A 16,471-nucleotide genomic window follows, 5' to 3' on the forward strand; every position below is an offset into this window, starting at 1 on the left:
ATGAAAATAAAAAAATAAAAATAAAAAAAAAAAAGTATTATAAATAAGCAATAAAAACAGTAGAAAAACACAATAACTGAAATATAATATTTACAGACAGAAAAAAAAACTATATTAACTATTATTGCACAGTGTTTTTATTGTCATGTGTCATGTGGTCTGCTGGGAGCAGAGCTGGTTGTGCAGCCTGACAGCAGCAGGAAGGAAGGACCTGCGGAAGGACACTTTGAATTTCAATCATCTGCAGTGTCTGGCCCTCCTCTACAGTTTTAGAGGGACTGTCAAGTCAATTGTGTGGAGGATTAAAAGTCAAATAGGAGAGGAATAAACAGGTAAAACATTTTAGGTGGTCGACAATGGTAAATAGCAAAGAACCAAAACCCGCTGAGTTCTGGGAACCCTGTCACCACGATAATGGAGACCCTGGCCGTATTGCTGGGCGCGCTGGAAGGAAGGTAGGCATGGAAGAACCAGAGCCAGCACTGAGCGGGGAAGCCTGTCAGACCCTGCTGCAGTAAAATTAACACTTTTTTCCGCAAGGAACGCCAAAATAAAATAAAAAAAAGCTCCTGTTAGTAGCTTTAAATAAAAAGGAAGCGATGGAGAGATTGGACTGAATAGTAGCAACCAGTCAGTAGGCCACACCTAAATAATATTACATAACTGAGGATAAACAGAGAATCCCAGCTGCAAGGCTATTAGGGGTTAAGGATAGAAATGGCAAATTCATCATAAAGAGTGACCTCTGGCAGTCCATATGTTTATGTACCTCGTGCCTGATGGTTCTTTTGGCTGAGAGACAAGAAGTGTCTTTGTACACTGTTTTAAGGTTATTCCCCCTCTCTCTGTTTTTCTTCTAGCTACACCCTTGAGGTTTTGGAGTGTGTGTTCATTGGTATGCGTGTGTGTGTAGAACAACAAACTGTAAAAGTCTCTGAACTGAATATACTGGAGCCTAAAAAAAACATGTACAAAACAAGAAGAAAGTGCATGCACCATGCAGAGGCCACAGAATCCATTAAAAGTCCAATTTTACCCCAAGAACATTTTTGGTTATAGGGTTATTGAGCTATAGTCTGTGCCTGGATCAGGATCTGCATTAAACTACAAACAGTGATTAACAATCATTTGACTGATGGCAGCCGTAATTGTTTGGAGAACACCAAGGTCCTCTCCGAAATATAAGGACTTTGAACCAAGATGAACCATGGGAAATTTAAAGGGAGGCACATTTATGACTAATGAGATATTGTGACATTTTGCAGGAATGCTCCAAATAGAATTGTTCAGATGTAAATGTTGTTGCCTTTGCACAATGTGTTAAGGGCTAAAGGAAATATACGGTAAATCAAATATGTCATGCATGCAAGTATTGGCAACCATTTATAGAAGCTTCCCTAAAGACATTGAATGGGACTCTGTTCTTTCTTTTTTTATACCCAGATGAGCTTTATTCCATTGAAGCGTTCTGTTCTACTCATACACATTCCCCTCGGGGATCTCAGTGTCATCTATAACACCTTTCACAATTAATTGTCTATATATTTGATGACATCACTATTCTAAATTTAAGCCCTTTAGTTTGGGAGATTTTAAGAGTTGTTCAATGGTCATGCTTACTCATATTATTTCACTGTCTCAGAACACAGAAATTACACATATTCATTTTGAAAGTGGACGATGTTCCCCTTTCACTCGACCATGGTCACCTTCACTGATGGAACAAAACAAGGTGGAAGGACGTCAGAGTCGTCTTGGTTCACATAAACAACAAACATCACTGGAGGCAGGAAGTGTCAAGGACGGCCACACTGCCCAACTACAGCCACGAACTTAAAGTAGGAGGAAACACACCCACACACACACTGACAAACACAGAAAATCTCAACTCCCACTGGCAAGAGCCTGAACTACTGCTGCTTCAACCTTTACCTACTAGACTGAGTCACTGCCAGTCTGACCAAATTATAAGGACAATTATAAGTGCTTAGGGTTGGGACATTTTAGATGTTAATGCCTGAAACAATAATATATGAATACAAGCTTTGACAAAATTTTGAACCAGAATAGAAAAGAGCTGTGAAAGTAAATAGCCACAGAAACACCAAGAGAGCGATGCAAGAGGAAGGCAGCATCTGCAGTGAAAAAAATATTGCTGATGGTATCTGAGATCATAGAAATCTCATGGGTGAAATTATGTATTACTCGTGTAGTGTGTGTGTGTGTGTGTGTGTGAGTGTGTTTGTGATATGACAAAAAGCTTGCATTTAGGATGTAATCACATGTACTACATTGATTTTGTATGACTGTAGCAATTCTGAGCTCAATGGTGTTTGTCACAAGGGAAAAGACAGATATTCTAAATCCGTTTAAACCTTTTAATTATTCAGGAATTTGGGGAATACATATTATAGCAGTCACTCACCACATTGTACACAGATTAATTAGAAATCTGTTCTTTTTCTTTCTCAGAGACGTGAGAATTTCATCAGGGGTCAGAGCATAACGGGTGGGAAAGTGGAGGCTAAGTGAAATAAACGCAATTCACACATTCAGATACACATCACATAAAACAAACATCATCTATATCCTTTTATAAGTACCATCAATTCTCTAATTTATCAATCTACAATTCATATATAATTATAAAGTATTAGTTTCCAGGTTTAGGCTCTGGAAAACTTGCAAAGGGGAAATGATTCAACAAAAAACAGAGAAATCTTGAGGGGAAATTGGTCTTTGTTGGCATTTTGTTTATGCTTTTATAACACATGCAAATCATTTCTCACATACCTAACAGTTTTTCCCCTGATCCTGGTCTCCAAAGCTTTTTGCCCTTTCCCAAACTTCCTTATGTTTTGCATGTCTTATATCATGTTGTACATTGTTAAAATTAGATTACAGTCTTGGGTAAAACAAACCAGTGGAACAGATGCATTTGCCTCAATCTCATCAACACCGCCTGGTATACATAGAAATACCCCCTGTGAGGAATAACAGCTCAGCTGCCAGACTCGGGCTCCTGAGATGACAACATATAAACAAGTGTTCTTGTTGTGTTTGCTTTTGTTGTTTTATGTCATGCCAGAAACAGGAAGCTTGATGATGAGCCTAAGAGTTAACGTGGCAAAGAGCAAGACAGGGTGTCTGGATGCATCACACACATGCATTTACAAATTTGAAGTTTCCATTACAAGTTGCACACACCCACACACAGACACAAACGTTCTTGTACACCATCAACATAAACACGTCCACATACGCTGTGCATGGCAGGGGCCTGAGCGAGACCAGATTGCATCTTCAGAGAGTGTCAAATGGTCAGACTGCTGCGCCCAGCGTGCAGCTGATGTACACTTCACAGGGAATCCAAAAGTTATGAACCAAAACAGAGACACTTTATTTTTTATTTTTTTTACAGGAATACAGATTAAATCTTTGATGGTAAATAATGCAACTGCAGAAGGTAATAAACTGTAGGTAAATTATTTTGAAATCCAAACCATAAACAGGTCAAGGGAGCAATGGGGCAAAGTGGGGAAAGGGCAGGAAAATAATGAAATCCATGAAAAAGTTATGGGTTGAAGTCTTATTACCATCCAATATGGCAACAACGTCAGCCTGCTGAAATGCTGGCCCAGCATTATTATTTAAAAAAAATATGAAGTGTGTTTATATGTGTGGCAGGTGGATTTTAGCTGGATGGGCCACGGCAGCAAAATGCTATTCCTTCATCAACACACTCAGAGACACGTCAGCCAGGCCACAGAGTTGCTGGACGTCACACCCCAGAGTATGTACCTCCTCTCTTGCTCCCTCTTCACGTTTCCTCATTCCAGTCCCAATCAATCTCACAATCCCCTGGGAGGTTGGAGTTGGGAAACAACCCTGCAGGATGCTGTTGCCACACCTGATGATTGCCTTTCCCCTCTTTGCCCTGCAAGTTGCACAGCCACCTGTCTGTTCCTCGGGTTGTTGTTCCATTGCTACTCTTTTGCTTGCTTTTTCTTTTCATAAAACAGATTTCTTTTTCAACAGTGATTTGGAATGGATTTGGAAAGCACAGACAAATGATGCGGTCCTGCCAATAGGGGCATCGGATTAGGAAACACTTCTATGGTCTTTCTAAAAGGCAGTTACAAACAACATACCTTGTTTAATTTTGAGGATTTATTGTAATGTCACTGGTCTATTTGATACTATCTTGACGTGTTCTCTTCTCACATCTGTTCTGTTTTCTTTATTGTGTTCTATATTTCCTTGTCATTTCTGTGTTATTCCGCTTCAGTAATTTATTTCGACTTCATTTAATTAATTCTGTCGTGACACTTTCATTACTGTAATAAGCTGCGATTCATTTCAGTGGGGGACAGACTGAATGCTAATGTGACGCATCGCCAAATGAAAAAGCAGCTGCAGGGTTGGCCAGAGAGGGAGTCTTGTCATCCATCAGTCTCATCTCCGCTCACTTTCCTTGGTTGTCCTGACAGAGCGGATCCCTTAGTCCTCGCTGTGGCCTGGAGGTCTGGATAAGTGTTTACTTGGCTTCATCCGCAGGCTGGAACCAAAACATGAGGTTTATATTTGAGACGTGTAAATTCCCCCAGTAGAGATATGGCCGCAATTAAATGAGTCAAATGATATTCATATTCCTGGGACACACAAACAAATGAGCACAGCATTTGCAAATATGTCTGCCAAGTGATGATTTTGCCAAGTTTCAAGGACAACAGAAAAAGCCGACTTCTGAAAAAGTTATTTAGAGTATAACTGTTGATTCAATAATATATTCAAGCATAATCTGAAACCTAAGTAAAAAGAAGCAGATTTGAAGCCATTGAACTGTTAAAGGGGAATGCATCACATTACAGCGATTAAATAATCTTCCATCTGATATAGAAGCCATTAGTTTCAGTGTGCTCATGGAGCTCAGAGCACAAACTGCAGATAACACTTTTGAACTGCTCTTACACCATGACATTAGATTTTCCGAAAGAAAAGAAGGAAAAAAACAGCGTCATAAAGCACCTGTAAACGCACACACAGCCACAAATTCGGAAAGCAAAGTCACACTATACAAAACAAGCAAAGATAGACAAACAAACAAAAAAAGTACAAGCATGAATCTCTCTCCCTTTATTTCAGCAGCAAATATGAGATGATGGCATGACCCATAATCCGCAGGCATGAAGTAATCTGAGCGATGTGCATTTGGATTATCAGTCTGGAACAGTCTAATCTGAACACTTCTCAAACTGGTTGATGGAGAGGTCGGGAAAGAGCTTCTGCCATGTGGAGATGCTGTGTATCAATATTTGCCCCAGTGTGGATGAGTAACAGAGGATATATCACTGATCCAGCAGGAGCAGACTAGTTCTACAGATTCACATAGATAGTGTCTGCTGCAGCAGTTTCAGTGAATTTGGTGGGTTACTTGGGGCCATGAAACTTGTTCCTATTCTCATGTAGAGTTCCCTTGGCTGGTGCTGCCAGACCTTTCTTTGTGAGTCATTGATACTTTTATCATCATGATGCATTATGTGACAGCTGCTGTGGCAGGTCTACCAGCACCCTGATCAGATTTAAGATGTGCAAATTTACTTTTTGATGTACCTTACTCAGTCTGCCTCATCAACTATACTATAAATGTATTCATTGATGTCAATGAAAACATCAGGGTATTCTCTGTGACACTAATTTAAACCTGCAGAACAATCCTGGACTATTAATCTATGAACAAACTTTCAAAATACAATTTATAGCATCTGTATTGAAGCTAATTTTCTTATACTTATCTCCAGGTTATTCCACTCATCATATGAGAGCATACAAGGGAGTTTTTAAGGATGGCACTGTTTGTCTATTGATCCACCACTTTGGTTCAGACTGAAATATTGCAACAGCTATTAAATGAACAGCCATTAAATTATGTAAAAATATCTGTGGTTCCTAGGGAGCGAATCCTGATGACTTTGGTGACCCCCTAACAATTTTATCACAGTTATTTTTTTGTCCAATTCATTGCAATATATGCAACAACTACCTGTTATCAGTGTCACCTCAGTGTCAGGAGGGCACTTTTACTCACATTTACTATTTGCCGCTGTCCATTATGCACGGGCTCGCATCAGTCCACTGACTTAAAGACGGTGTTAAATGGGCAGAGACATTGGCTTCAAACCAACGCTTTTTAGAAGGTGTTGATCTGCAAAATCTGCACTGTCCACACGAGGCGTAAAAACAGCACTTGTGTACTCATCATGACACATTTAGGTAGAAAAAACATGGGATGCGTCTAAGTGTGTGACAGAGGATTATGTGTTTTCCCAAAACATACATTTACTGCCATAAATTGGTGCATAAGAATTGACCAGAATTCAGGAAATCAAGGGTTTGGCGCCTGTTGCTGCGTTGCTGTGGTGTCTCCCACTTTGTGCCATTTTCATTTAGCCTATTTCCAAAGATGTGTTGCGTTTTGCAACGAGTCACAGCTGTGTGACCGACTGCATGCTCTATCTCTGATGTAGAGTCTGCAGGGATTAGACTCCCAGTAAAGGGACAAGTAGCTGCTCATATTAAACTGATGCAAATGACCCCAGCTGCAAATGCTCACACACACACACACACACACACACACACACACACTCTCACACACACACACACACACACACACACACACACACACACACACACACACACACACACACACACTTTGCTGGAGTATGTAAATCACTGGCCAAACACATTAACACAGCACTGTGCATATGCAGACTTACACACGTGCATGCACACTCTTAACAGGAACTGACACATTTTGAACTCAGAAGATAATGGCCTCGTCCTTGTGTCTCACCATTCACTAATGTCCCATATGTGCTCACTTGGTTAGAATTCAGCCTTTATGCCTGTTTGCATTTTCTTCAATGAGTCACTAAGTGCGAGTGCATCTCTTGTGTGTAAATAGAGCATCTTAGTTAAAGGAAAAATCCATCTAAAAATATAATTCCTAATAAGTTTATTTTGATTTTTTGAAGTCTAGTAATACAGTCTGTTGTCAAGCCAAATTCCTACGTATTTGTATGACTCAGCACAAATAATGTTAGTGCCATTCAGGTGAAACCTCTGTGGTTGCTCTTCAGCTCTTTTCTCCAAGTCTCTATCGTGCCGTCGTTTGACATATTTGTATAACAAATTGTTTTATCTACTTTAGGAGAAAAAACACACAGAACCGGGCCTCCCTAGATTCCCCTTACAGTTTGAAATACAAATTAAATCTTATTGATTTGTCCATCAATGTACTAACGGACTACAAGAAGAAACTGTTAAAAGCCTCCACCTGAAAGCTATTAACTTTGTTTTCTTGTGAAATATCTATTTATTTATTTTCTGTTTTTGACTTGAAGAGTTACAAGATAAGTGACAAAAGGGGCAGCAGCAGACCATAAATTAGCCTCGTCTGGAGCCTGTTGTCTCCTTTAATACTAATAAGAGACATGGGGAGGGTTGGAGCCTAATGAGGAGTTACAATATAAGCAGTTCTGGACATCTGACACTTACTAAGGGAGATAAGGACAGGACAGGAAGAGCCCTGGGAGGAAGCTATCAGTTTAACTAAGGTCGATGGATTAGCTTTCAGATGATTTAACAATGTGTCTCAAGATCAGAGGAATTCAGTGCGAGTGTGTGCATACTTGAATCGAGTTTGGAGGACTTTAGAGTCTGGATGACTTTAAGATTGTCACTGAACACGTTAATACCAATACATCAATTGGATTCATTGGACTGGTCGTTCACCAAAGCTTTGTTCACAACAAAACACATATTATCAACTGTGAATATCTCCTAAATATCAAAGTGAATGAGGTATTTTTTAAATGCACACTAGAAAAAAAGGCAATTTGCATACGTGCTCTCATTGCAACCAAGTATTTGTAACACCGAAATCCCTCACACATGCACACCAAAGTAAACCTTGGGTGACTCCTGGAGTCATGTTTGACTTGTATCACTGTGGATAATAGACAGCACAGGGGACGTCAGCAATAAAAGTAGGTTGCCAGAAAATAAACTTTGTGAGAGAATGTTGTTTTGCACACAGAAATTAGATCAGGAACAGTGATTCATCACATCTCCATTGAAAAAAACTAGAAAATGACTTCCAAGTTTGCACCAATTATGTGTGAGCCTTGTTATAATGGAAAATAAATTATCTTTCCATCTTCTGTATAATTCTGTGTTGACTAAAGTCTCTCATAAATGCCGCTCTTATGGGGTATAAATCATAGTTAAGCCGTGTACACTTGGAAGTGGTGCCATCTGGTAGTCATACACAGTACTTCACCAACATTTTGTTATTTCTTGATTTTTACTTGTCCTACCGCTGACCGTCTTGCCAGCAGCGAACTGTGACAAAGGTGATCTATTAAAATCAACTATTTACAAAGAAAATTAAGTGTTAAAGTCGGAAAAATAAGTGCCAACTCTTTCGAGAAAAATAGTTTATTATAAAGATAAAAGGGAAGGCTTTGAAAGCAGTTCTCATTTTAAAACTTTAGTACACAATCTTACATTGCTGTGAACAATGTTAGTAACTTATTTACACTTTTCCTGGTAGTAACAGTAACAATGCATTGAGCAACACAGAGCACTCTTAATTTGTGAACTAGGATATAAAGAGCTGGCTTGACAGTCTAAGTTTGGTGTGATTATGTTTCATAACAAACAAACACAGAAGTTAGAAGACAACTAGGATATTTAATGTAATGGATAACCAGCTGCAAAAAAAAGTAACTTTTCCCCACTAAATGGCAACCAGAGCCCCTTAAAATTCCAAATGTCAAAGTCACACAATTACAAATGATATAGATTAAGACACAAACAAAACCATGTATGCTACAGCAACACACTCGCTGGAAGGTACAATCAAAGTCAGGTGGTCTCTCTAATGCTTCTTTGTCATGTTAATGAGCACAATTTACATTTACAGCAGATATACTAAGGGGAGCTTTGCAAAATCCTCAATTTGACCTGCTATGCTCAAAGTGGAGGGCCGGCATAAACACTTGGGAGACTATTGATTGATTTGAGACATTTACTAAAATGTAAATAATCTTGTCCGTTATGCTACTCCCCTTTCACTTTCCCTTTGTCCTTGCTCTTGTCCTTTGGTATACGGCCCATGTTATAAAATTCTACGTTTGGTCTCATGTCCGTGAGGTGGGCGAGCCGGTTGGACATGGCGAAGAAAGCAGCGATGGCCGCGATGTCCCACGCATCCTCACGGTCAAAGCCCACCTCCTCCAAAGACTGGAACTGCTGCTCTGTAATGGTATCGCTCCGACACACAGCCATCGCAAAGTCCAGCATGGCGCTCTCCCGAGGGGACAGCTCTGCATTCTTATAGTTAACAACGACCTATGTGAAAATAGTGAGGGAGATAATTAGACATAGAGGGAAATTTAAGTGATTTAAATCGTATTGAGCATTTATGAATCACAAAAAAAGATATTTTTGCTCTAATTGAGAAAAATGCAACTATAGTAATTGAGAATCATAAAAAGCAAAACAGGGGAAAGTAGTAAAAATCAATTAAAGATTATACCTGATCGGAAAGAGTGGGTTTCTTGGAGTAGATGCGGTGCAATGCACTGTGGGAAACCACACAGTAAAGACATTTGTTGTGGATACTGGTAGCTACTACGATCAGCTCACGATCTGCCTTGGTCAATCCACCTGGAAAACAGTAGACATCATATTATTGGGAAATTGTGAAAAGAATGACATACATTTACACAACAACAAGAAAAGTACGCAGCATCAGAGCTGGCTAGCTGGTTTTAGTCAACATGGTTATACAGACAAAAGAGAAAGCTTCCTCTTGGAACGGATCCATGATTTAAAAAAACAACAACAATCTTATCCCAAAACAAGTTGATAATGTTTAGTAGAGACTGTGTGTGAGAAGGTTGAATTCACATCTATGCTGAGGTTTTTGGGTTTGACTGTGTTGTTCAGGGTAGATTTGTATTGTAGGTTGTAAGTGTGAATGCTTAGAGGCCAATATGGCTAAAGACATGTAACAAAAAGCCAGATAGAGGGTATCCAATAACTAAGCACCTGTTCAGTTTTACTTCAAATGTAAACATAATAAAGTGTAAATAAGAGGCATAGCATCAAAAGATCCTTTTAACTAAATTCTTCTGCAGATTATGACCCTCCCACTATGAAGCAAGATCTCACTCTATCTCCAACTGTGCTGCCACCTCAGCATCTTTGTTGCTAAAAAAAAACGTATGACCCAATTGGTGAGTTTTCTTTTTTATTTAAACAAGAGCCTGTGAACACATCAAGTAACTTCATGAGAATACATTATATTCTATTTAAAGGAGATGTTTTGATACTTTCCCTGCAATCTTCCTTGCTTGTTATGGCTGTGGCTGCCTGGGTTAACATTTACTGAATGTTTAGTGAGTGGCAAAGAACAGTAACATTCAAACAACCATGCAGCAGCCAGACCGAATATTACACTACTCTTTATTTATTCCTTATACTCTTTCTTTCTACGCTGTTATTTTGTTAAGTTATGTGTGCAGAGATCCAAAGTTGCCTGAAAGCTATATCCTGTGAAAGACAAGTGCAGTCTGCATTATTGAATCTGTATGTCTGATCACCTTTTTGCCCTTTAACTGGGTGAACACCAAACCCCACAGAGTGGTACAGGGGCCCTGGAGCATGTTTCAGGAGCCCAAGCGCTGCCCCCAGGATGCCTAGAATTTCTATCACTGCCCCCAAGTAACACCACTTGCATTCACTGCCACCACAGAGGAACATAACAAACACACACCTGTCTCTTTGTTCATTAGTTCATTGTAGTAAGCAAAGAAGGCTCTGAACTCTGCTGGTCTGTGAGAAAGGGCTTTGAAGACATTGGGCAAAAAGCCTCCCTGTAAAAAAAAAAAAAAAAAAAAAAAAAAAAAAAAAAAAAAAAAGGAAACGTGAAGTTAAGCAATTAAAATGAGAGTCAATCTTAAGAGTTAATTGCCTCAAATAATACATTATTATTATCATTTTTTTTTTGTACCTTTGACTCAACTTCCTCCATGAGCTCCACTATATCATAAGGCAGGTCTTTCTTGTTCGGAACTGGATAGCGACTGATGTTCTCCGGTGGCGGATCGCTGGAGAAACGCCTGATCCCCGCTGCCTGGAGCCGAGGCACGCAACCCGACCGGAGAGACGCCTGGACGGAAGACAGGAGAGTCTCACGAGTCATACGGAAACAGCGCAAACAGGGCATGACAGCTAGAAACGTAATCGATAACTTACCAGCTGTGCAAACACATGCGGACGAAATAACTTGGAGACGAGATTAGTTGCCATCTCAGTCGCCTGTCTGGTGCAAAAGAGGAGGCGGAGTGAGAGTGAAAAACAGCTGGTGTGCTCTTTGAGATTGACTACTGAAGTTAAGTTAGTTTAGTAAATATATCTATTATATATCAGTCGCTCCAACTGTCCAGTGGCATCATTGTTTTACTGCGTTGATTTCTATCCAGTCCAAACAGCCAATCATAGAGTCGTATTGAGTCACGCCCATAGACTGTGTTTCTTTTCTTCTTCGTTAGTAAGATTTGCGGCAGACTAGACGAAGCCTCTGCATATTGTTGCCCTCCAAGGTCAACTTGTAGGCCTCAATTTTGAGATTTACATCACTATGTAGAGTCCAGGACAATGTTGACAATTGATAACAGATTTTGTCATTTCACAATTTTGAGAATTGACTTTAATGACTGATCTGTAACTCTACATGTCTGACAGCTCTGTATGGCATGATGTTACTCTTTCTGTGAGAGTTAGTGATCCATCAGGGTGATTCACAGTTTCAGCATCACCACAGCTACATTTTCAGCCCGTGATTCATTACTCGGTGACCCAGCTTTTGCCTATTTACTAACACATTGTCTCTCGTGTCCCCTTCTTGTATTTGGCTCCTGCTGCAATGTTGGCTGTATAAAATGAGATAAAACCTCCTCCCATTGTTATTGTCACGTTTTGCATTACCCTTCCATACGAGGTTGGGGAGTGAATTATGACTTAGCATCTCATACTACTACCTCATTATTATGACTTAATATCTAATAATTCTGACTTACTATCTTATAATTATTATTTAGCATCTCATTATTATGAATTACTTTCTCTTTTTTTTTTTTAGTTATTGTGGATTTTATTTTTCTTATTTACTTATTTAAAATACTTTTTTTTTTACTATGTACCTTGTTTGCGCTATATCTATGCTGCTGTAATCCTGTAAATTTCCCCTCTACGGGACTAATAAAGGATTATCTTATTACATTACATTACATTACAGTCATTTAGCAGACGCTTTTATCCAAAGCGACTTACAATAAGTGTATTCAACAAACTAATACGAATACAATAAGTGCAACAAACTGATACGAATACAATAAGTGCAAACAAACTGCAACAAATACGAATACAATAAGTGCAACAAACTAATACGAATACAATAAGTGCAACAAACTAATACGAATACAATAAATGCAACAAACTAATACGGATACAAGTTTTCAGCCTGCGCCGAAATATGGGCAGCGACTCTGCTGTCCTGACGTCAGTGGGGAGTTCTTAAATAAGTCTTATGACTTAAATAGTAAGTCACAATTAGAATATAGCATCTCCTTAATTATGACCTAGTAACTAGTAAGTCATTGTTTTGAGAGAGTTTATATTATAATGACTTACACGACCGTCCCCGCTCTCATGCAGTACGTCCTCCTCGTCGCCAGGGGGCAGTGTGAAGAGGACTGTCAGCAGCTAAATCCCCTCTATCGACCCCGTGACCCGGAAGTGATTTGGCAACGAGCGGCCGCGAATGAGCGGCGCTTTCTCCTAAGACGCTTTGGCAATTTTCCAAAACAGGAAAATAATCAATTACGGATTGAACATTACATCAACATGTTTTACCATGTAAGTATGTGTAATACCCTGTGTGTGTGAGCCGGCTGTTAGCAGCGTACTGGTGTTTGGTTTTATCAATGAGTGCCTTGCTGCATCGGTGAGCGAAGCTATTGTGCCTGAACGAAACTTCTGAAAAACCTCTAACCTCTATCTCTATAGCCATGCTGACATGCACCAGCTCTCTCCTCTTTGATAAACACATGCAGCAAGGAGGCACAAATCAAATCCATACGTTAAAAGATCATAATGTATATGTTATTGTGCATCCCGCATTATCAATGTCTTATACTGCATGTGTTTTTGTGTTATCAGATTTCTTTGGAGCATGAAATCTTATTACACCCGAGGTATTTTGGCCCTAACCTCCTCAACACTGTGAAGCAGAAGCTTTTCACAGAAGTGGAGGGTACCTGCACTGGCAAGTGAGTGTCTGCAAGTTGCATATTGTATAACTTTATAACTTTGTAACAGATACCTAAGTGTAGTAAACTTCAAGCCAATGCACAGAGATAGTACAGAAATAGACATTTCTGTCTCCACATCCTGGATAGACAATTTGACAACTTGTGTCATAATGTATGTAATGATTTAAAATACTTTAATTTACCTCAAGTCATTTTTAATAATGGCCTTTGTAAAACATTGCTTACAACTACGTTTTGAATTAGCAATTAAAACAAACACAATCAAAGGCAAAAAAATACATTTATTACACCCTTTAAGTCATCCAGACAGTATTCACCTGCATAAGGAAGTTATTAACTTTGCATTTATATTCCTACATGTACATACATTTGTCATTGATTTATGTGTGTCCCTCCTTCAGGTATGGCTTTGTCATCGCAGTCACCACCATTGACAACATCGGGGCGGGTGTAATACAACCGGGCAGGGGGTTTGTCCTCTACCCAGTCAAGTACAAGGCCATCGTGTTCCGCCCATTTAAAGGGGAGGTGGTTGACGCTGTGGTTACTCAGGTCAACAAGGTATGGGACAATACAGTTTACTGGCCACTATGCAGGTTTTTAAGCTGGAACAAGATTCATATATGATGACATTTGAAATCTGTCAAATTGAATCTTGTATATTGATACTGTAATAAATCCTAGCACTACTTTTCATCTAATTTGCTAATGCCAAAATGTGTATATTTATTTATGAAGAAATCGGTACAGTAATGTCACTGGCTATTATGTCCAAAACTCATGTTTACATATGCTTTCCAACTAATCATTGTTAAAAAGCAAAACAAGGTGCTTTGTGATATGAACTGTATTAAAAATAAAGATAACATAGATATTGGTTAATGAAGTTCTCTACTGATATAGATCACATCTTTTAACTTTATCATAGTAACTGTGCCTCCAGTGGAGAGTTTATGCTTCTGCAGTGGTTGATGTTTTGAATATGTACTAAGTGATGAATAGCTGATAATTGATGTTTTTCATTTGTCTCTTATATAAATTAGACCTATATTTTTCTCTGTTTCTTGCAGGTTGGATTGTTCACAGAAATTGGTCCCATGTCTTGCTTCATCTCTCGTCACGTGAGTCAACATAAAATGTATAGTAGTGACATAAATGGTTGGCTTTTATAGGCTTTTTCGATTTAAATCATCTTTGTTAAAGGTTGAGCAATTAATGGCCAATTAATCTGAACAGATATTTTACAAACAATTGTCATCAGTTGAACTAGGCTCTGATAGTGGCTCATTGCTGCACAACCGACACCATTCATGTGGGGGCATACATCACCATTGACAACCATATTCAGTTTATTTCTCCCCACACAAGTTATTTCTTTAATATATAATGAAACGCTATCAGCTCTTTGTCAACAATACAAGACAGGCAGACAGGGAGGAAAATAAGTCATTAAACTGCTATTTTCACTTACTTAACAATTAATATCCTTTTTTTCCAAATAATCCAGCCACGTAACTATACATTCATGAAATGAAATCATACACTTAAGGATCCTCCTTCCCTCTTGAATATGCACAAACATTAATGAGTGGCATTTAAAAGAAGTAACAGAATGTGCCGATTAATCAGTTGTCAGCTAATTACTATTCCAAACTTTTGTTATTATATCTGCCTTTAAAAATCCACATCATTTGATCTCTAATCTTCATCTCACAAGAAACTTTGTTTTTGCAGTCCATCCCTTCAGAAATGGAGTTTGACCCCAACTCTAATCCTCCTTGTTACAAGACAGTTGATGAGGTAAGAAATGCATTAATTATTACTTATTACCAGCTGGAGGTTAAAAAACAATCACACCATTACACACCAGCTTTGAATAAAATAGATGTTCAGCAGATATTTTCCTTGCTTTGCCTTTGAGAACATTTAAAATACATGAACACATTCAAATCCAGGTAATTATAGTAACGCTGGTGTAAACAAAGGTATTTTTTAGGAAACATAATACAGCAAGAGTGAAATAAAAGTATAATGCCATAAATTCTGTATACAAAGTAGTTGCAGTGCTGCATACTGTTGTGGTCCTATTATTTTACTGTTTCTGAGGATGTTTTCTTCTCTTTTCCAGGACATTGTAATCCAGCAAGATGATGAAATTAGGCTAAAGATTGTTGGAACAAGAGTGGACAAGAATGACATTGTAAGTGTTTTTCTTCTTCTTCGCATATTCCTCAATGCCACAGGCAAAAATAGCAAGTAAAGGTGTGTCGCTATATTTCTTGGATTTTACACAGTAGTTTATAGAAGTGATGTACTTTATCTTAATATATGTGAGAAATTAAATACAAGCTTTTTCTTCCTTTTCAGTTTGCCATCGGTTCTCTCATGGATGATTATCTGGGTGAGTATTACACTGAACATCGTCATACAGGTTCTGTTATCTGTTCGTCAGATGGGCCTGAATTTTATAAAAGACCTTGTATGGATTTATGTAATGTCCAATTATTCTGCACAATAAAAAAAAATGTTATAGCTTCAATGAGGTAGCTGTGGTTGTAATGGAACAATTTTGATTGAGCTGTGTATGACCTTAACTTTAAAACATTTTTTATTTCTGTTTTATAAATGAATGAACTTGTCTTCTGTATTTCCAGGTCTTGTGAGCTGATTCAACCCTGAGGGAGCACACTTCACATGGGACATTTTATGTGGTAGCTTAGTTATTTCATTGTTAAAATTAATATTTTTCTACACTGATTGATATGGTATGGTGACAGATGGAGAACCCCTGTAACGACAAGTGACATCATTCTATTAAAATGCTGCACAGCTTACATTTGTTTTATTTGAACTAGTTTAAGATTCATAGAAAATCCAGGATAACGCTTGCTAAATCTGTAGCAAGATGGCATACAATGTAAAAGCAGCACATTTATTGTTTCTTTGTAGACTTTACAATTTCTATCTCAACTATATATTGTTTTGTTTTTGTACACTGACTCTAATAAAATATTTTATTTGTTATATCTTTGTATCAGTTTTCATGTTTTAAATGTCAGAGCATGGAT

General features: G+C 38.5%; 2 protein-coding genes across 2 annotated transcripts; one reads left to right on the plus strand and one right to left on the minus strand.

The window, feature by feature from the left end:
* Positions 1-8,493: 8,493 nt before the first annotated feature.
* si:ch211-175m2.5 (uncharacterized protein LOC568697 homolog) lies at positions 8,494-12,798 on the minus strand. The gene is made up of 6 exons (XM_054597324.1): positions 12,763-12,798; positions 11,326-11,392; positions 11,081-11,239; positions 10,844-10,943; positions 9,602-9,732; positions 8,494-9,414 (listed from the first exon to the last, which is right to left on the minus strand). The coding sequence occupies exons 1-6, from the start codon at positions 12,780-12,782 to the stop codon at positions 9,124-9,126; spliced, it is 768 nt and encodes a 255-aa protein (XP_054453299.1). The 5' UTR covers positions 12,783-12,798; the 3' UTR covers positions 8,494-9,123.
* A 57-nt stretch (positions 12,799-12,855) lies between these two features.
* Positions 12,856-16,426, plus strand: polr2g (RNA polymerase II subunit G). Its single transcript, XM_054597325.1, has 8 exons — positions 12,856-12,987; positions 13,291-13,400; positions 13,805-13,964; positions 14,474-14,524; positions 15,138-15,203; positions 15,532-15,603; positions 15,771-15,804; positions 16,058-16,426. Exons 1-8 carry the CDS (start codon positions 12,976-12,978, stop codon positions 16,069-16,071), a joined length of 519 nt encoding a protein of 172 aa, XP_054453300.1. The 5' UTR covers positions 12,856-12,975; the 3' UTR covers positions 16,072-16,426.
* Positions 16,427-16,471: the final 45 nt, after the last annotated feature.

The sequence above is a fragment of the Anoplopoma fimbria genome, chromosome 4, assembly GCF_027596085.1.
Source record: "Anoplopoma fimbria isolate UVic2021 breed Golden Eagle Sablefish chromosome 4, Afim_UVic_2022, whole genome shotgun sequence".
NCBI lineage: Eukaryota > Metazoa > Chordata > Actinopteri > Perciformes > Anoplopomatidae > Anoplopoma > Anoplopoma fimbria.

Coding starts and splice junctions, on each gene's coding strand:
- si:ch211-175m2.5 (XM_054597324.1), bottom strand. CDS start 12,782: ATGAGAGCGGGGACGGTCGT. Junction 11,393..12,762: donor ATGAGAGCGGGGACGGTCGT/GTAAGTCATTAT, acceptor CTTTTGCACCAG/ACAGGCGACTGAGATGGCAA. Junction 11,240..11,325: donor CGCATGTGTTTGCACAGCTG/GTAAGTTATCGA, acceptor TCTTCCGTCCAG/GCGTCTCTCCGGTCGGGTTG.
- polr2g (XM_054597325.1), top strand. Junction 13,401..13,804: donor GAGGGTACCTGCACTGGCAA/GTGAGTGTCTGC, acceptor TCCCTCCTTCAG/GTATGGCTTTGTCATCGCAG. Junction 15,604..15,770: donor GAGTGGACAAGAATGACATT/GTAAGTGTTTTT, acceptor CTTCCTTTTCAG/TTTGCCATCGGTTCTCTCAT.